The following is a 22263-nucleotide window of genomic DNA, read 5'->3' as shown; positions in this document are numbered from 1 at the left end:
GCGAGAGTCCGAGAGACTCCTGTGCTGCTTGAGACCCGTGAGCGAAATCCACGAAGACTTGGTCGGTTCGAGAGAAAACCGAGTCGCCGTCAAGTTCTTTCTTTCTCCCTCATCTCACTATCATCACAAACGCCCGTTATGTCTGCATCGGTATTCAATAAGGATCTCTACAAAGGCAAGGTAGTCTTTGTTGTACGTCTCCTTCTTCTCCTTCTCCACCCCACATGTCGAAACTAACCTCTCTCCGCTCCTGTCCAGACTGGAGGAGGAACTGGGATCTGCTATCAGATCACTAAGTCACTTATGCAACGTATGTCTTCCCTATTCCCCTTCCGTAACTGCCCCCCGAGACTGACTCGCTAGTTTCTTCAGATGGTTGCTCGGCTGCAATCTTCGGACGACGACAGAACGTAATCACCGATTCCGCGTCTACATTATCCTCCGAAACTGGTCAGAAATGTATCGGCCTGTCGGGGGACGTTCGAAAACTCGGAACTCTCGAATCGGCCGTCGCAGAAACCGTGAAACAATTCGGGAAAATCGATTTCGTCGTTTGTGGTGCAGCTGGGAACTTCCTCTCCCCGATGGAAGGACTATCGGCGAATGCGTTCAGGACGGTGATGGAGATTGATACGATTGGGACTTATAATACTTACAAAGCGACAATTGGAGAAGTTTGTAAATCGAAAGGAGCTTGTAAGTACCTCTTCACCTGCTCGTTCAAGGTCAAAGTGCTCACAAGTAAACTGTTTTGATAGATCTCGCGATCAGTGCGACGTTACATTGGAAAGGACAAGCGCTGCAAGCTCACGTTTCGGCGGCGAAAGCTGGAGTCGACGCTTTGTTCCGCGTACTCGCGGTCGAATACGGTCCTCGAGGTGTGCGAGCGAACGTGATCGCTCCGGGTCCTATCGATGGTACAGAAGGGCTATCGAGGTTGTTACCTGACGTAGGTCTCTCGCTTTCTGCGTTTCTGGTGTCTTCCAAGGAAGCTGCAGATTCTGGAAGAGTTCGAATTAAGTTGAACTGACCCCTCGACCGCATACACGTATAGGACGTGAGAGAAAAAGCAGTCAAGAACGTCCCGGTTCAACGATTCGGAACAAGCGAAGATATCGCAAATTCAGCTTTGTTCCTTTTCTCCCCGGCCGCATCTTACATCACAGGCGCTTGTCTCGCCGTCGATGGAGGAGATGTAAGTACCTCATCACTGCTCTTCTTGACTCGACGGAAGGGGGTTCTTGAGACTGACAAGTGGTCGGAACGCTGAAACAGTTCCACACCTCAGCTCAAACGACGCTGTTCCCTTATCCTGAAATGTTCCTGGAAGGCGCCCCCAACAAGTTCAAACTCTAGATTTTACGTCAGTAAGGGCTGCTTAAGGGGTTGAGCGGCGTCTGTAGTCAGTCATGTTGGGCTTGAAGGTTGTAACTCGTATCTTTTCTTTTTGTTCTTTAGCATCCTTTTGCGAACGATCCTATCCCTAGCCTCGGCTGTAGCAACAATGACCAGATGCGCTCGACTATACGCCAGAAGGAGCCCACAAGTTGTAGATTCGTGAGCTTCAACTTGTGCGAAGAGATTCTCAAGCCAAGTTCTCCCCTTCACCTCCTCCATCATGTTCGGCTCAACTCTCGACGGAACTTCGTCTCCCCTACTCGCCCGAGTCGGTGCGACTCACTCTTACCTGAGTACGACGACTCCTCACTCGTACATGTCAGTTCTCTCTCCCCTCTTCGGAATTCGGATCTAACCGCGGCAACCGCTCAAACTTACTAATACGCTCGTTCGAACAGCCCATTCTCGATATTCGCACTGTTACATGCTACGAGGATCACAGCGGCTTATCGGGGAGTAGCGAGAAAGGGAGGATACGATCATCAAATCGGAGGTAAGTTGATCACCTCTTTCTGGCTCTACACGGCGTCGCAGAGCACTGACGACCTGCTGAAACAGATTTACAAGCCGCTATCGTCACCCTGGTATTGGTTCTGGGAGGTGGAACAGTCAGTAACTTGTTACTCGGAACTGTTCCAGGTTGGGTCATCTCTCCCATCCCAGTTCTCACTTACGGGTGCGTCTGTCCCTCTGTCAGCGAAGATTATGTCCCTCCGCTAGAGCAGGTCTATGATGGCACAGATTGATCCCAGTACTAGCCGCGAAATCGGGAGCTGTTTCATTCCTTCTCTCTCTCCCTTACCTCCCTCGCGAGACCCTCTTCTGCCTGATCGATGGTTTCTCCCGAATCATGGGTATGACGACTCTCGGAGTCGACACGGTCCTCTCTCACCCGAACCAAGCCGTGAGGGATAGTCCTTGGGCGATGGTTTTAATCGCGTTCGTTTCGGGAGGAGGAGGTGGGATCCTCGTTCCCATGTTCAAGATGTTCGGTCCCGAATGGGGATTCACGACGACTCCGGGTTTCATCAAGGAGGGTTTACCGATCGATGTTTGGAGTGCAGCTCTAATCGGTTACGTCTACGCGTGAGTTACGAATTACTCTTCAACGCCTCGTGTTAGGCAGCGCGTCGACCAATTCGTCGCTTCACAGGACGCTCATCGACGCTCATCCCATGTTCCGAACAATTCCTTCTTACCTCTTGAAGCATCTCCCCGGTTTCGCTCAATTCTTCAACCTCCCGAAATCCTACTTGACCAACTCGAGACATACCGTTCTCCTTCAACCTGCCGAAGCTAAAATGTGAGTTCATCATTCTATCCGCTTCTAGTTCATTCGACTGTGTTAGATGAACTCAACCCCTTGTTCTCGCGACAGTTTCTGCTCCCTCCTCCTCGCCTCGATGCTCTTCACTTCCCGTATCCTCATCCCCTACTTCCGATCCTCCTCGTCTCGGATCCCGAACAAGGGAGGAAGGACCGTCTCTGGAGGAGCGAAATCGGCTTCGACTTCGGTTGCGGCGTTCAACAAGAAGGAAAAGAAGAATCAATAGCGGTCGGATCGATAGAGTCGGCTGTGCATTGGTGATTGAGTAGAAAGTTTTTCGTATATCTGTCTAACGGATCAGTACCAACGTCGAGTAGAAATGGAAAGAATCTGTGCCCTCGATGCAGCGTCGAAGAGGGAGGAGACTTTGAGCGCGACTCTCGCTTCGTCGGATCTCGGTAACAATGGAACGATCGAGAAAACGCTTGCAATTTGAATGAGAACGACTCTGTGTTTTGCGACAACAAAAAATGAATAGGAACAGGATGAAGGAAACGGATTCGATCAATAATCAGTTCTCAGCAAATGACAACTCTGATGCCACAACCTCCCATCCCTTCCGACCACGACTCCACTCAGCGGCTTCAATTCTCCTTGAGGCCCTCCTCTCGTCAAAGCCGAAGGAGTAGGTTGTAATTCCGGCCAATCGACTTCTTTCCCTTTCAAACTCGGACGTTTCTTCATCCTCGGTCGACCTGTCATTCCCAATTGTTCGACGACCATAGAGACGGAGGCACTTCGAGACATTGACGGGGAGGAGAGAGCTTGTCCTTGTCCTCGAGGTCCCCAGACGGGTTGGAGACATTCTGCGCATTCTCCTCTTGGACTTCCTCCTCCTCCTCCTCCTTCGTTTCCCGCTCCGGCTCCAGGTCTCCACCCTTTCAGACGTTCGGTCTTGTGAATTTCGACGTGCGTGAAGAGATCCTGGGATGAGATCTTCGACGAGAGAGAAAGGATATCGCCTTCGAAAGCGTAAGTGTCGAGCATGGAAGAGACGATTGATTTGAACTCGGAGTAGGAACGATTCGCGGCGGGGGAATGTGAGTTTGATTCGATGAGACGTCGCACGAGTCGAGGGAACGAGACTTCGCGGGAAGAAGTGGTCGAAACGAGAGCGGAGAGAGCCGTAGGAATGAGAGAAGAGAGAAGCTCGGAAGCTCGAGGGGAAAGGGCAGTCGGATCTTCATCGTCTTCGTCGTGAATGATCATTGATGCGTTTGACGTTCGGCGATGAGAGGATGGGGAGCGGTCGAGAGGTTGAACTGGCGAAGGGACGACGGCCCGGATCGATCGAACGGTCGAGACGAGCGACGAGAGCAATCCGAACCAGAGGTCCTCGGGAGTGATCTCTCGAGACCGTCGTCTCCCGCTTGACCGTATCGAACAGACGGTTGTCGCCGCAGCCGAAATCGCAGATATTTGAGCGAGCAACGCTTCGGGAGTTCTCCGTCGGCGATCGAGTTCTTCCTCTTCCTCCTCTCCACCGTCACCCTCGAGAAGCGATTGTAATAGGAGATCGGTTCTCGTCTCCAGGGTTTCATCCGCCTTGACGAGAGCTGCCTTCGTTTCTCCCCTTTTGTCCACCGCCCAAACGACCGCGTCGAACGCTTCTTCTCGTTCACACACTCGTAAAGCTTCCTCTGTCTTCGAGATTGAGTCGTCTGACTCCAGATACCGGATGACGTGCTGAGGGTCATGTTTCGAAAGGAGGGAGAGGTATTGAAGTCGTTGAGCTGGTTCGAGTTTCGTCGAAGGTTGACGGTCCTTCGAGGCAATGGCTGCAGAAGGATAGTTCGAGTCAGGAAAGTCGGCGTGCGAGGGCTCGAGGAGACACCGGAGGTAGGCGAATTGGCGATATTCCGACGAAGCGAGTCGAGCAACGACATCGGCGTGATGAGAGGGGAGATACGAGTCGACGAGTTCGGCGGTCCGTTGTAGTCCAGCTTCGTCGGCTTGAATGAGAGAAGGAACTGCTTCGAGAATCGTCGATGCGAGTTGTTGCTTTTGCTGTCCCGACGTTCGTCCCGCGAGTTTGAGCGTTTCCCGGAGAAAGTCAAAGATATCAGATCCAACGTCCGGGTCTCGGAGGTATGTTGAAGCGAGAGAAGCCCATCGCCGTTCTCCTCGATAGATCGAACGAAGGATTCGAAAGAATCCGGCATTCTCGAAAAGTTCAATCGCTTCGTCGATGTTTGACGGGGTATAAGTCGATAAGAGGTATTCTGCAGCGAGTTGGCGATCGTCAATCGTGCTCTGGTCCGAATCGGTCGCGAGGTGGACGAGGATTTCGTGAAGAGTCGCCGAGGGTATAGTGACGAATTGAGGGTATTTCGGTAGATTCCGTGCGAGAAAGATGTGAAGGAAGGTACGATCGACTGCAGAGAAGTCGGAGACAGACTCGGACGGGGGCATGATCTCAAGGAGGATGTCAAGGATTTGCTGGCGATTGAGAGGAGCGTCGTCGAGGTAAGAATCTTCGAAGGCGAGATCGAGAGTGTCGAGAGTCGCTTCAGCGTCGAAAAGAAGGAGTAAGCGGACATAGGGGTAGGTAGACTCGGTGCCTCCTCCTCCTTCACCGTCTTCGTCGATCGAAGTGAGAACCGGTTTCCCTCCCTTTTCTGGCCAACTCAGAGTTCGACCGGAGAACAGGAAGCCATAGATCGACTTCCTCGCTTTGACTGCCTCGTCTGACGGTAAAGGTAAGTTGCGAGGATAGGAGAGACCGATGAGAGCTTGAGAAAGATAGGCGAAGATCTTGTAGGCATCTGGTGCCATCGCTTCGGCGAGCTGTTCCTCATCGAACGAGCTCTGTCGTCTCCGTGGAGTTTCATATCTCGAGAACGTCTCATCCTCCTCCTCCTCCATCTCCTCCTCCTCGTCATGCTCTCGGCCAGTTCGAGTGGGCCTCCTCCGTCGATTCCGGGTGATTTTTCGAACCAGGCTGAGAAGTTCGACGAGGGGAGCGACATAATCGTGCATAGCTCTCGAATAGACGTGAATTAGCGCATCGTAGAGTTTGTGACGTTGACAGAGTCCGAGAGCTTGATTGAGATCGAGGAGTTCCGGGTCCACGCTGACAATGATCCGTTGAGCCGCTTCGAACTGATGGCGTTCTTCGTGGATCGCGATGAGTCGTTGACTGACGGAGGGCGGTAAAGCGTCGACGGCTCCTCCGAGGACGAAGGGTTCAATTCGGTGAAGAAAGATTCCTTCGATTCCGTTCTCCTCGTATCTTTCGTAAAGTTCGTCGAACAGCCAGTCGACGTCACCGAGAGCATGACAAGCCCTGACACAGGTTGCAACGAGGCCTTCGAATAGCCGTTTCGTCGATTCACCGTCGCTGTGAGAACCGTCTCGCAGTCGTTCCTCCGAGAAGACGAAATCGAGCGAGGCGTTGAGGATCTCCCGTAATTTTGGTTCGACGAGCGGTCTCCGTAGATCGGGTTCGGATGGAAGAGTGATCGTGCTCGCGTCGACTTGACCTTCGAGGTAAGCGGTTGTCGTCTCGATCGCCGAGAGGATTGTCGAAGGTTGCATCAGAGCGAGGATTCGATCCGCCCACGAGAGAACCGCACCAGCTCGGACGTCGGAAGTGCCCTGTGATGCCGACGGACCCACTTAGCACTTGCTATTCAGGAGAGCTAAAGAGAGATCACGACTCACCAGCATGAAGAGCTTTCGTTTATAAGTCGTAAAACTCGTCGAGTACGATATTCGGTCGTGTTTCGGCACACTCGAGTCGAAGGCGTTTGAGTAGAAATCGTTCGAAGCAACGGATCGAATGTCGAAGATGTCTCTTCCTATCCGTTCTCTCGTCGTGATGTCGAAAACGTCGACGTGAGTTGCCGTGAGAATAACGATGACCTGCAAGAAGGCCAGAAGGGGTGAATTCGATAAAACAAGCTGAGAAAAGCGACCCAAACTCACTGTTTCGCTGTACCATCTCAACCCGAGAACTCTCGAATCGCAATCCCATTGACCCATCTCGACGAAATCAACTCCAGCAGTCATCCCGCTTTTTGGTAGCACTTCATTCTCCTTCCGATTGCTCTTCACCCTCACCAATCTCACCCGTTTCCCCCAAGCCCAAGCCAACATCGGATCTTCTCCGACTTCAACCTCTTTCTTCCCATCGCCTCTACCATTGACTTCCGGTTCTCCTTCGAGCGTTGACCGCCGGTAGCTCGGCCACCAACCCAAAATCCCACTCTCTTCGTATCCTTTTCCTGCAGATCCACCCGTTTCCGACCCTTCCGCATTCGATTCTGTCTCATCACTCGACGTCGTTGACCGCGGGAAAGAGAACCTCCACCAAGTTCTCGGAACGGGTTTCAGTCCTACGACGACGAGTTTTGTCGGCGTCAAGAGAGCAACGAGGTTGAGAGGATCTGAAGGAGGATGAGGAATTGGTCCGAGCGGCAGAGGAGACATTGAGAGGATCGTCGAAGGTTTCTTTCGAGTGCCGTTCGCTATTGTCGGTATTCGTAAAGGAGGAGAAATTGTACCTTTGATCGAATTCGGTGGAGATGGAGGAACGTATGAATTCGGATCTGGATAATTCCCCAACATTCGAATGATATCCGTCGATGCCAACATCAACACTTTCCCCAACGAATGATAAAAACTCAATCCCATCTCGTCGGCAGAAACGATCGCGGTATGTCGAGCTCCGATGAATCCTAGATGCAAGATTCGAGTTCCTTGCAAGTGACCTTCTTTCCGACCGGTGAGAACTTGGGGGAGAGTCGTAGGAGGAACCGAACGTGCTGGAATCGAGGGTTTGAGGAGCGAGTAGAGGTGAATCGAACCGTTTTCGTGACCTGCTGCGATGAACGTGTGATCTTGAGAGATTGCGACTGCCGTAACTGATCCACATTCTTTCGCTGTGGAGGTACGAGCTTATGCAGGTCAGATGAAAGAAACAACCGATCTGCGTGAACAAAACCCTCACCTATCGCTTCCGTTCCGCAAATACATCTCAAATTCTGTCCGAAATCAAACACCATTGTCCAACCTTTCGTCGTTCCAATCACGATGATCCCGCTCACGGCCATCACGGTCGGACTTCCTTGCGATCCTAATCCAACTCCCAACGAAGTCCCGTTCGACGGAGGTGGTGCAGGTGAGATTCTCGACGATATCCGTTTCAAAGGTGACCATTTGATCGTTTTCACGAGGGGTCGATTCGGGGAAGCAGTCGAAGGAGGACCACCGCCGGCGGAAGAAGCAGCAGCGGAAGTTTCACTTTCTCCATTCGGTAGGTCGGACATTGAGGGGAAATCGAGGGCGTGGATATTTGAGGTTGAAGATCTGCGAGAAAGGTTGTCAAAGCCTCCGGCAGAAGTAGAAGGGGAAGGATAGAGAGGAGGTCGACTCGAATAGTTTTGGGGGAAATCTTCGAACGCAGTGTTGTAGGTCGAGCTGGAGACGAATCGACTCGAGGGTCCGGCTTTGACGGGATAGTACTGGGTAGAGATAGAACGTAGGCGTGAGATTTGAGGGTGATAGGAGGGTCGTCGAGGGTAATGAATTGTCGAATTCGAGGTAGAAGGAGCAGGGGAAGATGGAGAAGGAGAAGGGGAGCCTCCATAAGAAGCTCTAGATGCTAATGGGCGTTTGGATGTCGGTGGAGGAGTCGAAGAGGTCGAGGAAGGGAGAACGAGCGAAGGGAATTCATCGGAATCGACATCGTTCAACTGCGCAATCAGATGATTAGCTCTTCTCCTGCTCCACGATAGTCTAGGGACTCACAGCTGTATGGCCACCATTCCGTTGTCTCCTACTCTGCTTCTTTGATGCGATCTCCGTCTCCGTCTCCCCACTCGTGTCATTCTCCTGATCGAGCTCTTCCCCCAGCGCTTCCTCCATCTGTCCTTGATAATCCTTCACTTCCTTCGCAACCGTCTCGGCATCTTTGCCAGAGTAGACGAATTCACCAAAGTCGTCGTCCTCATCTTGATCGACCTGGAATCCCTTTGTCTCGATCTCGGGATCCTCTGATGTAGTAGCTACATGATCCATTCCGTTCGGACTATTCGTCGATGCGTCTTCTGCCTGTTCCGGTTGATGCGTGTCTGGTCGAGTGATCGGATGATGAGGTGGAGGGGGAGGATCGCTTGCATTCGAGGACGTTGCCTCTCCTGTAGGCAGTGAATCATTCGTGTCCATCGCTTGTGGCGATTAGCGTAGCATCCGGAAGTTGAGGTGAAAAGAGAGGAAGCGAGAACGGTTCGCAAGTTTCTCAGATTTCGCATCTCGCATTGATGACCAGTCCAAACGAGTTCACTCTGTCCGTTCCAGCAGAGTCTGAGGACTAACTCGCATCAACGAAATGAGCTCTCTGAACGTGTCCTCGTAGGTTGGTCACAAAGAGAAGGAAATGAATTCAAGTCTGTCGAGTCTACAGAAAACAGAACGAGAGAGAGTGGTGGGTAAAAACTGAAAGCAACAAACAAGAATGAACAGGAAACCAGCTATAGACAACACATAGAGAAAGAATGAAACGAAAGAATGATGGGGAACGAGAGAGATTTACTTCTTCGCATCACCATCCGATTTGATCGTCCACCTACTAACGACTTCATCGAAACTACAACTCCTCCTCGCTCCTCCGAAAGCAGAAGGCGACAAACTCCTAGCTCTCGTCGATTGAGGTGAGGATTTCTTCGAGAGGTCGAGTCCTTTCATTCGTTCTTCGAGCGCTTCTAATCCTTTCTTCTCCGAAGTTGAGGAGACGGGAACGACTTGAAGTGTAGCTCGACCCGAGATGACGTCCTTGACTTTATCGTTGTCCCATGACGATGACGACGAAGGTGCACCTCCAGAGAAGGCATTGAAGAAAGCCGAAGTCATTTTCGAGAGGAGGGTTTCGGAGGCCATTTGCGCCAATTTAAGTTGATACGCATCTTGGTGAGAGGGAGGAGCGGGAGCTGAGGAAGGAGATTGGAACGCGAGGAGTTCTTGAGTCGTCGTCGAGGAAGAAGCGGGGAGAGTCTTTTCGGTCGATTTCGAGGGAATCGAAGAGGATGAAGAAGAGAAGAACGCGGGACGGAATCCGACGGGAAGAGGGAGTTGACCATCAGGCGATGAGGACGAAGATTGTTGTTTCTTTGCTTGGGCGACTCCGGCGGTGTTGTGAGCGATACGGGAGTAAAGTCCAGCTCGTTGAGATTCGAGAGAAGCGTGGTTGAGGTAGAACGGGTTCGTCGAGAAGAGGTCTTGGAACGCGGAAGTGTTGTTCGATGTGGTGGGAGTCGAGCGGAGATGAGAAGTGAGAGAAGGGAGTTCGTTGAGTTGTTCCGAAGTGAGGTTGTTCAGATTCGGGTTGAATGATTGATTCGGCAAGTTGAACGACGCCTTGTTCGTAAGATGGGAAGCGAGACTCGAGAAGTCGGGAACGAGGGTCGTGTGGACTGATTGGTAACCTCCTCCGAAACCATGAGGGTTCCAACTGCTGTTCGATCTGCGAGGGGGGAGATCTTTCGAGAGGTTCGGTTTCTGAATTCCGTTCGAAGAGCGAGTTCGACGAGTGGTAGTCGTATCGGTCGAAGTCGAGGGTAGAGGTGAAGCAGTGGAAGCGGGAGAGTCGAGTTCCCAATTCTCTTCCTCCTCCTTGACTTGAACTTGACCCGCTCCTCCAGCGAGAGCCTTCGACGCATTGACTCCGAGACCGACTCCAGTCGAGGCCGAGGTCGCGGGAGCAGGAGCGGATCCAGCGAGACTCGACATCTTGTCTAGGAGTTCTTGCCATTTGGTCTTGAGGAGAGTTACTTCGGATTTGAGCGAAGAATTGTCGGTCCTCAAAGTCGAGACTTGATCTTGAAGGTTCGAGATGAGAGTATCACGAGTCGAAATCTCTTCTTCAAGAGTCGTGATGTATTCCTTGCGGCGGTGGCGCTGTAGAAGAATGCAAAATCAGCAAAATGTCGAAATCGAACAGTGCGAGGGAAGACTCACGAAGTTCCTCGCACTGATCTTGTTCCTCAATTGCCTCTTTTCCTTACTACTCAACTTCTTGTACTCTTCCTCATCAGGCTTGTCCTTCCACAACGGAACCGGCGGAAGGTTGCTCTTGGTGCTCGTTTTGTAGAGTCCTTCCGAGGCGAGAGGGAGAACAGAAGTCTTTGGCAACTTCTTCGACGGGCCTGCAGAGGTGGAACGAGTCTTCTTCGTCGAAGGGGGTCGAGACGAACGACGACGAGCAGTCGTGGTCAGTTCCGATTGATCCGACATGCCTTCGTCCTCCTCTTCTTCTTCCGCTTCTTTGACATCCTCCTCCTCCTCTTCTTCCTCTTCGATGACCATACTCGCAACGTTGCGCTTGGGGCGACCAGATGCGGTCAGAGCGGGTTGAGCCGATTCGAGAGAAGGGTAGTTCTGATGAGCGGGAGGAGGGGGAAGAGGGAGATCGTACGCCGAAAGAGAGGGGACGTCGGGAAGAGGAGGTAGAGCCGTAGAGAATTGAGGTTGGTCGAGAGATGGAAGGGAAATGCCGGTGAGAGATTGCGCAGTCGAAGGAGGAGGGAAAGTCGTCGGAATCTGGTCGAAGATGCTCGGGTCGACAGCGAAGGCATCGTTCGAGGTAGAGGTAGCGTCGGTCTGTCCGTTAAACATGTCGTCGAAATCGGCGAAACTCATAGGAGAAGCGGCCGAGTGGGAGAGAGAGCCGTTCTCCGAGGGAGAGATGGGTGAACCGGGGATGTTGGGCATGAACGTAGAAGGATCGAAATTGGCGTCTGTAGAGTGTCCCGAGATCGCCCCTCCTCCAGAAGCGCCGAAAGTGAAGGAAGAATCGGAGAATGGGAGACCTGAATTCGAGTTCGACGAGTTGGGCAACTTGGCTACTTCTGGTGCCAGGTAGTGACTGCGGGGAGAGAGGGACAAGGATGAGTCAGTTCAGAGTTCGACAATGAGGCGGTGCGAGAGCATTCATGCGATATCAGCGAGCTTGCGAGGGGGTTCAGGTCCACTCTCGGCTCGCGTAAGCAACCACCTCGCTCCATCTTGCTACCAATCTGAATCATGCCTATTGTATGTTCCACGTCGAGGATTCGATTGTCCGAACCCGCGCTTCGATCGTGCCCTTTCAAATCCCGCCGCTAGACCCGAGAGCGAGACGAACGCCCCTCACTCGTGAAGAGATAGATCACTTACCTGAACAGCTCAGAGAACGACATGCCAGCAGTCTCATCTCCAACGATCCCGACCTGATCGTGTTGCTGACTCGACGGAAGAGAGGCGTTTGAAGAGAGGAATTGCTCGACGGCGGAGAGATCGTAAGGCGTATTCAAGGGGAGTGTCATGCAAAGTGAATTGATCTTGTGCTGTGTTCGTTGAGGCGGAAAGGCGAGTTTGGAGTGAAGAGTGAAGGGAGAAAGGAGAGAACCGCGCGAGAGAATCTGAGAGAACGATTGTCTCCTTTCGGCCACCATGTCCCCGAATCGATCTCGCTTTCAAGTTCATCGATATCACATACCCCTTCTGAAGCTGCGGACGCCTATCCGACTCCGCCGGCGATTCTCCTCGATGTTCTCGGCATGCGCTTGCGCGTTCATCTTTTCGGCTTCGCTCACCCGCGTGCAATACTCTTATCGACTCCTTCGGGGTCTGCGAGCATGTTGCTGGATTCACGAGGCTGTTCCGTCGTGTTCCGTCGCCGTCCGGCGCACAATCCGCTCCTTCCTCCTCTTTGACCCGCGCTTATCCGCTTCTGCTTTGCCTGTTGACGGTAGGCTGGGCGGCATCAAGTGATAACACTACCGAGCGATCTCGGAATGTACTGTCAGCGGAGATCTCTACTATATAACTGCTTCGGAGGACATTCAATCTTTCTTTCTGTGGCTGAACTTCCCTCGATTCTCATTTTTCTCTTCGCCTTTGCCCACTGCTTCGTACTGTGCGATCTCATCTTTATCGAAACAGCGCATAGTCTGCGGTGGTTTCCAATCACCAGTCGGGAGATCCTCAGCTCATGCGTGCAAAACATCCTTGCAAAGGGTGAAAACCTCTCGGTCCGCTTGCCTGCCAGTTTTCCCGAGACGAATCCTGCCCAAAGACGTGGGAGGACCCTTGGCGACGTCTTCGAGCTCAAGCGGCAAGCAGCCCAGATCTGGGAAACGAAGATAAACTGAACAAGCGAACCTCGCTCGAAGTTTTCAAGTCCCTCTACTGCACAATGAGCTCAATCGCGATGTTCTTTCGGGCCCCGACTCAGAGAGAGCTACAGAGTCCACTCTGTCTCTTTCTGGCGCACGAATGCGCGAACGGCTCCGCTTTCTCGAGGATCCTCTCGCGCGAAACGAGAAAATCGATTCTCTCCTTCCGACTGTTCACTTCCTCCCAAAGTTCGACACCTTGCCATGTCGAACGCTCAAGAGACTCTGCCACTCTCGGCCTTCCGCATCCCCAACGGCCAAACATTCCTCGAAGCAGGTTCTGTTGAGATCATCGATCAACTTCTTCTCCCTCACGTTGTGAAATGGGAGAAGGTGGATACGATCCAAGGAGCATTCGATGCGATCAAGACCATGAAGGTCGGTCCCCTTCCGAGCTGACTCTCAGCAAGTAGTTGAACTTCATCTCTAACTTTCTTTTCGAACCGACTATAGATCCGGGGAGCTCCTGCGATCGCTTCTCTAGCCTCCCTAGGTATCGCATCAGAACTGTTGACCCTCCTCGCCGGTCGAGACTCGCCTTCGTTCCCTACTTCTTCCCTCTCCTCCTCTGAGGAACTCCTCTCCCTCCTCCTCGCCCAGTCCAAGTACCTTCTCTCCTCCCGTCCGACCGCAGTCAACCTCCGAGAAGCTCTCTCTCGAATTGAAGCGAGCGCAAAAGCTCTCGTGTCGGACGGATGCTCCCCGCAAGAATTGGCTCAGAAAGTTATCGAAGTTGCGGTAGGAGTCTTCGAGGAGGACAAGGAACGATGTGAGAAGATTGGGAAGAATGGTGCGGAATGGATCTTGGAGAAACTGGAGAGGGAGGGTCAGATTGAAAAGGGAGAGAAGATCAACGTTTTGACCGTTTGCAATACGGGTTCGCTCGCTACCTCTGTACGTCTACTCTCTTTCACACAACTTGGACTCCTCGCTGACTATAACTGTGCAGGGGTACGGAACTGCGCTGGGAGTCATCACGGCCCTTCACCACGCAAATCGACTCGAACACGCCTACTTCGCTCAAACCGGTCCTTACCAACAAGGAGCTCGTCTCACTTCGGTCGAACTCGCGAGTCTAGGTACACAAAACACGATGGTATGCGACACGGCGATCGGAGCTTTGATCGGAGAGAAACGAATTCACCTCTTCGTCGCCGGAGCTGATCGGTGAGCGAAAACTCGACAGTCTCTTCTCTCCGATCGCTAGCTGACTCGTGCTCGATGATAGTATTGCCTCGAACGGAGACACGGCAAACAAGATCTCGACATATCAAATCTCCCTCCTCGCTCACCACCCTCACCCATTCTCGCCGAATCCTCGTTCTGGAGTTCCCGTTCTCGTTGCCGCACCACTTACGACTCTCGACCTCTCGATGGATTCCGGCCGGGAAATCGAGATCGAACAACGACCTTCCTGGGAAGCTACGACTGTTCGAGGAAGAGTTGTCGATATCAAGGAAATGGCGAAAGGGAACGAACCGAAACAGGCTCAAGGGGACGAACAGATCCAGGTCGAGACTGTGTTGGTCACTCCTCCTGGGACGAAGGCGTGGAACCCTGCGTTCGATGTCACACCTTCGTCGTTGATCGAGGGAATCGTTACGGAAGTTGGGGTCGCGGAGAAGAAGGAGGGACAACAAGAATTCGATTTGAGGAGTTTTGTCAAGGAGCGAACCGCTTAGAGAGAGCTAGACTAATAGAATGGACTCAAATACGTAATATGTATACTCTATTCACTCTCTTGGCTCGAGGTTCAACGAGAGAAACAGCGAAACAGAGAAGTAATTGCAATCGTTATTATAATGCGATCCTAATCCCTTTGCTAGCTACATCTTCATCTCAGGACTCCCCAGGCTCCCAGAGCTGCAAACGTCATCCCCAAGAGCGAGACGAGACTCGCGTAACTAACTGAAGGGATTCCGACGGTTTTGACTTTGATGACCCAGATTGCCGAAAGGATTGCGTGAACGAGGGCGACAAAGATGAACGTTGGTAGAAGGGGGAATGCGACGAGTGAGGGCGAGGTTGTGCGGAAGGGGAGGGAGAGGAAAAGCGTGAAGACGAGGGAGAGAAGGATCCTGGAGAATCGAGATCAGAGTCAGTGAGATGCTCGTCACTAAGCAGACAGGAGGTACTCACGAATCAAGACGCCAGATAAAGGTCACGAAGATCGGAATCTCATACAGGGGGACTCCCAACTGTTCCTCGATTTCTTGCCTCTGGACCTCCCGCATCTTAGCCTCGAATTCGTCCAATTCTCTGTCCTCCCGATCCGTCGTCGTCGTAAACCCAGTCTCATTCTCGTACGTCCCGTATCCTCCTTCCACTTCTCCGGTTGTCGAAGTCGATCGATCGAGTAAACGAGTTCCTTCCAACATTTGAACCCTCTGTTCGTCGTCCAAATAGCGCTCCGGTTCCAAATCTTCCCCTAGCACGTCTTCGTAACACTCCAACTGCTTCCAAAATCCCCTACTTCCCCAGGTGATCTCGGCGATAGCCCAACCGAGAGAGAGGTAGAGGGCGGACCAGAAGAGAGTGTCGAGAGGTGGTAGAGGATCTCGAGGCGATCTGTGACAGTCGAAACTAGGTGATTCTGTGTCGGGAGATGGTGGAGAAGGATCTGGTAAGAGGGCTACCACGAGGTAAATCGCTCCTAATCTCAAAACTTCCTGAGCGACCGAATGAACGACCGCAGGTAACACCCTCAATTTCCTCCTGACAAATTCCACCTCTCCGTCTTCCCTCGCAATCGTTTCCACCTTTTCCGTTGTACATAAATCAACGATTACTTCTCGAAGAGTTTCCCCGGCCAACCACGAAACTATTCCAAGGGCGAAAGGCCAGAATCGGAATTCTCGTTTGTAGATGACGAGGAGTAGGACGGGGAGGAGGAAGAGGAGGATGAAAGTGAAGGCGAATTGGATTAGGTGGAATCGACGCAGCGTTCGCAGGGGGAGTAGAGAGTAGACGGAGGAAAGGGAAGAGAGGGAAGAGGAATCGTTGTCGTCTTGGTCGTCTGTATCGTTCCTTTGTCGATACCTCGCTTGAAGAAGGGGAGAAGAAGGGTCGCGACGAGGCGAAGGAGGTCCGGAATCGCGAGGAGGATGAATTGGAATCGCAGTGTCGGTCGATTTGTCTGTCGAAGTCGAGGCCGAACGTTCCATGTGAGGTGGAGGAGTATGATGTTCCGCTTGCAAGTTTACTGCGAAGCCGTGTGGGTGACAATGAGGAGGAGGAACGTCTCCGTTTGATGAAGAGGGATTTCTTCCTAGAGTGAACTCTGGTGCTTGTGGATTCAGCTTCCCCCCATTCTTGAGCACTCCATTCACCATCTCGAGCGATCACTTCGACTTCTTGAGCTGTCGTTCGTTGAGTGGATTGATGGAAGGAGATTTGGTGGAAGTGGGGAGAGAAAACGGTTGAATCGGTTTGTGCGAGCTCAGGGGTATTCGTGGGTGGTATCTAGACTGAATCGATGGTTGATGGCGTGCTTCTGAGGGTAGTCTGAGGTTGAGGGAGCGGTAGAACCGATCTGAGATTTGTCGAGCTTCTTTGCTCTCTACCATTCACTCTCGAGCACAATCGCTATCAGAACGACTCGCTGGAGTACAGATGACAGCTCTAAGGATAATCCCAGAGGTCTGCTCGCTCCTCTCGTCGACAGACGCAGCGGACGGCAACGGTGATCTTCCTCGACCTTCTACAGGCCCCGGTCCAACACGCGATATCACGATGGTCTGACCACCTGACCTCGGACGCATGGACGGTCGACCGGTATCCCTCACCTTTCTTCTCCCACTTTCCTCTTCCTACCGAGGTTTGGTCGAAACGATGCCTCAACGAATGTGGACGTCTCCGGAGACTCGAGCTATGGAAGAGAGGCACAAGGTGGAAGAAGAAGAAAGGGAAGCCAACGAGAAGAAATTCGAGGAGATCAGGGAGAAATTCAATGTGGTGTTCAAGGCAGTTTTCGACGAAGCGCAGGAGAAGAACTTAGGTAATGCCAGGATCAGGGTTCTGAAAGCTTGGGAAACTGGGATCATTCGATTCTTCGGGTTGAGATCTTGCGAGGAGTTGGATAAAACTCTTTTGCAGAGTTGGGCGGTCGAAGACGTCCTGACGACGATACGTCAGCTACCAGACGCGATTAAAGGGAGACGTGTAAGTGGACTCTTACGAGCGTACTTTCACGAGTTCTTTGTCGGATGGAACAGATTACTGACCGAGAATGTGCTGAATGACAGCCGATCATGAACCTCGACAACGAATTATTCGAATTCTATCAACCCGAGTCTATCCACAAAAGGTTCTACGAGAAGCTCGCCGTGTGGAACGCTAGGTCTCTCGGCTCGTCTTTGCAAGTCTCGAGGCGTTACTATCCCGTTTCGCGTAGAATTGGAGGAAATTGGTAAACTTCTTTGGTCAAAATTCGTCCGTCAAACCGTCAAACTGTCTCTCCAGCGACCGATCTCGTTCCACTTCCTATGGTATCTTCCTCTTTGGGACAGAACCCGGAATGAAATGCGGTCGCCCTTGTTTCGCCTGCCCCTTCCCATTCGCTGGATAACGTAGCCTCGTTCCTTCCCGACCGCGGCCGACCTTGTTCTCAACGACCCGTGCTGCAGGCTCCTGGGGCTCCTGTTCAGCATGCGGCGCTTACTCTGTAACTAGTGATCTGTGCTCTGTTGTCTTTATCAATCGAACCGAGCGGCATCCCTTGTTCTCCTCCCTCCCTACGCAGAATCGTCGACAAGATGCAACCCAGTCAACATTCGTTGGAAGGTCAAGCACGAATGGATAGGCGCAAACAGGAGGAGAAGGAGGTAGCCGAGTACAACAAAGAGCGGGAACAGGTTAGAAAGAGATTCGACGACGTGTCCAAATCAGTCTTCGATGCGGCCAAAGAGCAGAAGCTGCCGGACAGGGTAGTATTGATGTTGGGTGCATGGAAGTTGAAGACGATCCGAGTCTTTGGATTGAGTTCCTACAAAGAATTCGACAAGATTCTCTTGCAAGAGTGGGCAGTGTCGCAAGCGCTCAACACCATCCATCATTTGGCATCCGCAATGTTGTTCGAATGGGTGAGTCTCGTCTTGTCGCGACTCTTCAGATGCAACGGAAACGGACTGAATGAGCCGAGTTGTTACAGCCATTCATGCACGACAACAAGTTGTTGCGAAATTACGATCCCGAGGTCATCAAGCAACAGATCCACGACAATCACGCTGTATACAGCACTATGTCACTCGCCTCTTCCCCTCGAGTGTCGAACCGTTACTGTCCGGTGGCAAGGAGATTTGGAGGAGATTGGTAGAATCGGATTTTTGGAAAAATGCACGACTTGGCTGCAAAACTGTCAAACCCTTGGTCAAGCCCCATTCCATAACGATCGATTGAGTCACAGATATCGTTCCCCGTCTACAGCGTTTCTTTCCAGAGCATTCTCGAAGCTTTCCGATCATGCCGTCGATTCTGTCTCGCGTTCCGTTATTCACTGCGCTCGGTCGAATAAGTCTCTCTGACCTGGTCTTCAAGATGTCTGTACGTTGTATCCTGCTCGATCAAACCAACAAGGATAGGAAGGAGAGACCACAGAGGAGCAAGAGGGGAATCGACGATTCTTTCCTGAATGATCCGTGCGCCTGTTGAGATTTGCGAAACGTTTGCCGTCAAAGAGCTAGGATCACTTGAGCCGGGAAAGCAGATTGCAACGTGAACGACTATTGACAAAGAACAAAAACACGGAGAAGAGAGGAGAACTATTGAACCATACTAGGGAGAATCTATATTTACTGCGAGAGAAGGTTTTGGCGAAACAACGAGGAGACGTTTATTGTTCAGCGAGAACAGCGACTTGTCCAACGTCGGGATGATCTGGTAATAGCGCGAGAAGTGAGTCAGCGAGAATCTTCGCCATGAAGAAGAGGAAGATAAGGCTTACCCATTTGAGTTTCCTCGGCGTATTTCAACATGCGAGTGCGTTCGGAAGTGTAGTGAGCGGTACGTTCGTGGACCTTGGCGATAACCTTTCCAACTCGGTAACGACGCTCGTCTCCCTTGATGTTCTGGGTCGCAGTGAAGTTTTGAGTAACGAGTTCGAGAGCGTCTTTCGCAACGTTATAACGATCCGTGCGGTTGGCGAGCATCATTCTACGCAGTCGCGTTCCACGTCAACTTTGTCTCTAATATAGAGTGAGTGAGAGAAGAGAAAACGTACACAAAAGGAGTAGTTGTCGTTCCCTCTTCAATGTATCCGTTGATACGGAATCGAGCACGTCCGACACCGTGAGCGCGGTTGAAGAGGAGACCAGCGATTTGATTCGGGTAACTAACGAAAGAGAAGAAACAAGATCAGCTCGACTTCTTCGAATCAAAAAAAGCTCGGACTCACCCGTGGTAGTTGATGACGACGGGAACACCAGGAGGGAAGAGAGAGTTGAAGCCAGCTTCGTTGAGGGCATGAGGATGATCGGGAGCGAGAACGAGGAGATCGACGATGTTGATGACGCGAACCCTCAAATCGGAACCAAAGTCCTTCTTGAGTTGAGCGGCGGCGCTGATGACTTCGGATTGAAGTTCAAATCCGATACCGACGAGGACGACGTCGGGGTCAACACCCTCATCGATCGAGTAGGACTTCCAGATCGAGATTCCGGCGGTGCAGTGAGCGTCGGCTTCCTCGACGGTAAGGAAAACGGGAGTAGGAGCTTTGGTTCCGACGATGAGGTTGACGTAGTTCTTCGAGCCGAGGCAGTGTTTGATGACGGAGACGGAGGTATTTGCATCGGCAGGGAAGTAGACTCGAGCGAGGTTGGTCGGGAGCGAAAGAACGGTTCCGATGAATCCAGGGTTTTGGTGAGAGTATCCGTTGTGTTCTTGACGAGTCCAAGTCGAGGTCTCAATGTAAGTCAAAGCCGCAACCGGAGACCTCCATCCCGTTTCAAGACCCATTCGTAAGAACTTGGAATACTGAACCATCATCGTGGCGATAATCCCCAAGAAGGCTTCATACGAGGGGAAGAGTCCGTGGCGTCCAGTCAAGGTATACCTGTCGTTATGAGGAATCGGAAGATGTAAACGGGGGAGGAGAGAACGACGAAACAGGGGAAGGTGAAGGCGGAAATCAACGTTTCTTGGTCAGTTCTTGCCCTCTCCTCTACTCTCACGGGCTCGGAGTCACGTACCCTTGTAGCCAACCTTGAAGAGTGTGTTCAGAGAGCTGTAGTCGTCCAAATCTTGATTAGTTCCTGAAACTCCAAAAAATGGCAAAAATTATAGTAGCTCACCATTTCAGTGACTCGTCCACCTTTGTGAGCTGTGAGAGGATCCCATTGGAAGTCGCGTCCGCCATTAGGAGCATCTAGTACTGCATCGAGTTTGTTCGAAGCGAGTTCGTCGGGAGAGAACATGCGGAAAGTTTTCGGGTTTCGCTCGATGACATCGACCAAGTATTTCCCAATCGCCTTCATGCAGCTGACATCCTCCTTCGCCTTCTCGTAGCCGAATTCTTTCCAATCCGCCAAGTCGAGAGGTTCGTACGCATCGTAGGTCTCCTTCAACTATTTACGAAGCAAGAGCTCGGTCAGTACATCCTTCGAACCGAAGACTTCGACGGACGGATGACTTTCGTTACCCATTCGACGCTCGATATCTTTCGGAAGGGCGTCGTAGAGTTCTTGTTTGAAAATCGTCCCCTTCTTTACGTTCTCCTCGGAGAAATCGAAGTACTGTTCAGCTTCGTAGCTCTTGAGCCACCTTTCGAGGTATCCAAGCGCGTTTTCGTCGGTTTTGGCATCGGGAAGGGGAACTTGGTGAGAAGCGAAGTTGTTGAGAAGTTGTTTGCCATGCTCAGAGGGAGGTCCAGTCCATCCCTTGGGGGAGCGAAGGATGATCATCGGCCAGCGAGGTTTGTCGATAGGTTTTCCTCCGTCGCGAGCAGCTTTTTGAATCTTGCGAATCTCCTCGTAGGCCCTGTCGACATTATCAAAGTGGTTAGAGAGTTGTCGAATGTCGAACAATCGGAGGGAAGGGTTTAGAGAAACAGTTTTCGCAACTCACCAATCCATCGAAGCAGCCATGTTGGCGTGAAGTTTCGCATCAGCGGGGTCTCCACCTCCCATCGAGACTTGCCCATCTCCCTCGTATTCGACGAAACGAACTTGGTATCCGTAACCGGAGTAGAGAAGAGACAATTCGGTGTCGTCCATCGTCTGCTCGTGCGAAAAAGAATCGTCAGCAACTCTACCTATGGGAGTACGTCACGAAGGACTGACGCGTCCAAGAGAGAGAAGCTTACTCCAGGGATGGTACGTTCCGAAATCTTGAAACCGTTGACATGAAGAATGGGAAGAACTGCTCCGGATTCTTTCGGGTCGAGCCATTTGTGAGAATGCCAAGCAGTCGCCGTCGGTCCAGTCTCTGACTCTCCATCTCCTACCACGACGATCGAGATTTGGTCGGGTCGGTCCATGACGGAGCCGTAAGCGACTGCGAGAGCGTATCCAAGCTCTCCTCCTTCGTGAATACATCCAGGGGTTTCGGCGTTGACGTGGGAAGGGAATCCTCCTGGCCACGAGAAGTATTTGACGAACTTCTCGAGACCTTTACGATCGAGAGAGTATTGAGGATAAAACTTGGTGATTGCTCCTTCGATGTACAAGTTCGAGAGGATCGCGGGAGCTATTGACAGAGCGATCAGTTGCGGATAGACTGACCTTTCGTAGAGTGACCAGCAGGCTTACCTCCGTGACCGGGACCAGTTACAAAGAGCATCTTTGGTTCCGTTCCTTCAACATCTCCTCGACGGCGGATGAGAGCTTGACCGTGAACGTAAGCGAGCGACAATCCTCCGGTCGTTCCATAATGACCCAATAGACTGCACGAGAGCAACCCGCATAAGTAAGGAGAGGTGCAAAGCAAGAAACGGGGCCAACTGACCGAGGTTTTATATCGTCAGCTTCGAGTTTCCTATCGACGAGAGCGTTCTTTTGCAAGAAGATCTGAGCGACTGCGAGGTAACACGACAACCTCCAGTTATTCACGATAGCCGACAAGTGGTTCTGAGGGTACTTTGACGTGTAATCTTCGACCGAGAGTTTGACGGGGAGGGAAGAAATCGGTGCCGAGGGATCCTTCGAGAGGATCGAAGGCATGATATCGGGAGGAGGTGCTTCTTCAGTGTTCTTAGCCATTGTGCGAGTTGCGTGAAAGTGGTGAGAGAAAGAGCGAGGGAGCGAGAGACGTGAAGTTGAGGCAGTTTCTGAATGACGCTCTCGAATCGGGCCGAGGCCGGGGTAAAAGCTCGGTCACCTTCAAGCAACTTCGCGATCCTTCGAAGTTCGAACGGTCGCACTGAGCTCGAACAACTCTCGCAAATCGCAAGAT

At 52.0% G+C, this 22263-nt stretch overlaps 9 protein-coding genes across 9 annotated transcripts; 5 read left to right on the top strand and 4 right to left on the bottom strand.

The window, feature by feature from the left end:
• Positions 1-138: 138 nt before the first annotated feature.
• JCM6883_005083 (SDR family oxidoreductase) lies at positions 139-1356 on the top strand (the record flags this gene model as incomplete). The annotated part of the gene is made up of 6 exons (XM_076631642.1): positions 139-192; positions 259-310; positions 373-696; positions 759-949; positions 1055-1195; positions 1276-1356. 6 exons carry the CDS (start codon positions 139-141, stop codon positions 1354-1356), a joined length of 843 nt encoding a protein of 280 aa, XP_076488459.1.
• Positions 1357-1618: 262 nt separating this feature from the next.
• Positions 1619-2951, top strand: JCM6883_005082 (uncharacterized protein; the record flags this gene model as incomplete). Its single annotated transcript, XM_076631641.1, has 6 exons — positions 1619-1716; positions 1797-1891; positions 1957-2074; positions 2140-2484; positions 2552-2701; positions 2777-2951. 6 exons carry the CDS (start codon positions 1619-1621, stop codon positions 2949-2951), a joined length of 981 nt encoding a protein of 326 aa, XP_076488458.1.
• Positions 2952-3229: 278 nt separating this feature from the next.
• Positions 3230-8893, bottom strand: VPS8 (CORVET complex membrane-binding subunit VPS8; the record flags this gene model as incomplete). The annotated part of the gene is made up of 5 exons (XM_076631640.1): positions 3230-6322; positions 6389-6589; positions 6653-7608; positions 7677-8421; positions 8477-8893. 5 exons carry the CDS (start codon positions 8891-8893, stop codon positions 3230-3232), a joined length of 5412 nt encoding a protein of 1803 aa, XP_076488457.1.
• A 363-nt stretch (positions 8894-9256) lies between these two features.
• JCM6883_005080 (bZIP transcription factor) lies at positions 9257-12027 on the bottom strand (the record flags this gene model as incomplete). The annotated part of the gene is made up of 3 exons (XM_076631639.1): positions 9257-10621; positions 10682-11588; positions 11879-12027. The coding sequence occupies 3 exons, from the start codon at positions 12025-12027 to the stop codon at positions 9257-9259; spliced, it is 2421 nt and encodes an 806-aa protein (XP_076488456.1).
• A 1056-nt stretch (positions 12028-13083) lies between these two features.
• Positions 13084-14561, top strand: MRI1 (S-methyl-5-thioribose-1-phosphate isomerase MRI1; the record flags this gene model as incomplete). The annotated part of the gene is made up of 4 exons (XM_076631638.1): positions 13084-13257; positions 13333-13773; positions 13829-14046; positions 14108-14561. The coding sequence occupies 4 exons, from the start codon at positions 13084-13086 to the stop codon at positions 14559-14561; spliced, it is 1287 nt and encodes a 428-aa protein (XP_076488455.1).
• Positions 14562-14713: 152 nt separating this feature from the next.
• JCM6883_005078 (uncharacterized protein) lies at positions 14714-16211 on the bottom strand (the record flags this gene model as incomplete). The annotated part of the gene is made up of 2 exons (XM_076631637.1): positions 14714-14957; positions 15019-16211. The coding sequence occupies 2 exons, from the start codon at positions 16209-16211 to the stop codon at positions 14714-14716; spliced, it is 1437 nt and encodes a 478-aa protein (XP_076488454.1).
• A 427-nt stretch (positions 16212-16638) lies between these two features.
• Positions 16639-17446, top strand: JCM6883_005077 (uncharacterized protein; the record flags this gene model as incomplete). Its single annotated transcript, XM_076631636.1, has 3 exons — positions 16639-17040; positions 17124-17204; positions 17273-17446. The coding sequence occupies 3 exons, from the start codon at positions 16639-16641 to the stop codon at positions 17444-17446; spliced, it is 657 nt and encodes a 218-aa protein (XP_076488453.1).
• Positions 17447-17633: 187 nt separating this feature from the next.
• JCM6883_005076 (uncharacterized protein) lies at positions 17634-18193 on the top strand (the record flags this gene model as incomplete). Its single annotated transcript, XM_076631635.1, has 2 exons — positions 17634-17960; positions 18029-18193. The coding sequence occupies 2 exons, from the start codon at positions 17634-17636 to the stop codon at positions 18191-18193; spliced, it is 492 nt and encodes a 163-aa protein (XP_076488452.1).
• Positions 18194-18709: 516 nt separating this feature from the next.
• On the bottom strand, positions 18710-22070 carry JCM6883_005075 (uncharacterized protein; the record flags this gene model as incomplete). Its single annotated transcript, XM_076631634.1, has 11 exons — positions 18710-18753; positions 18821-19029; positions 19097-19207; positions 19271-19927; positions 20064-20098; positions 20166-20438; positions 20493-20850; positions 20938-21089; positions 21176-21558; positions 21621-21754; positions 21817-22070. 11 exons carry the CDS (start codon positions 22068-22070, stop codon positions 18710-18712), a joined length of 2610 nt encoding a protein of 869 aa, XP_076488451.1.
• Between the last annotated feature and the right edge of the window lie 193 nt (positions 22071-22263).

This window comes from Sporobolomyces salmoneus, assembly GCF_050403485.1.
Source record: "Sporobolomyces salmoneus JCM6883 DNA, S_salmoneus_JCM6883_v1_ctg18, whole genome shotgun sequence".
NCBI lineage: Eukaryota > Fungi > Basidiomycota > Microbotryomycetes > Sporidiobolales > Sporidiobolaceae > Sporobolomyces > Sporobolomyces salmoneus.
This window is presented reverse-complemented; position numbering and strand designations above follow the sequence as displayed.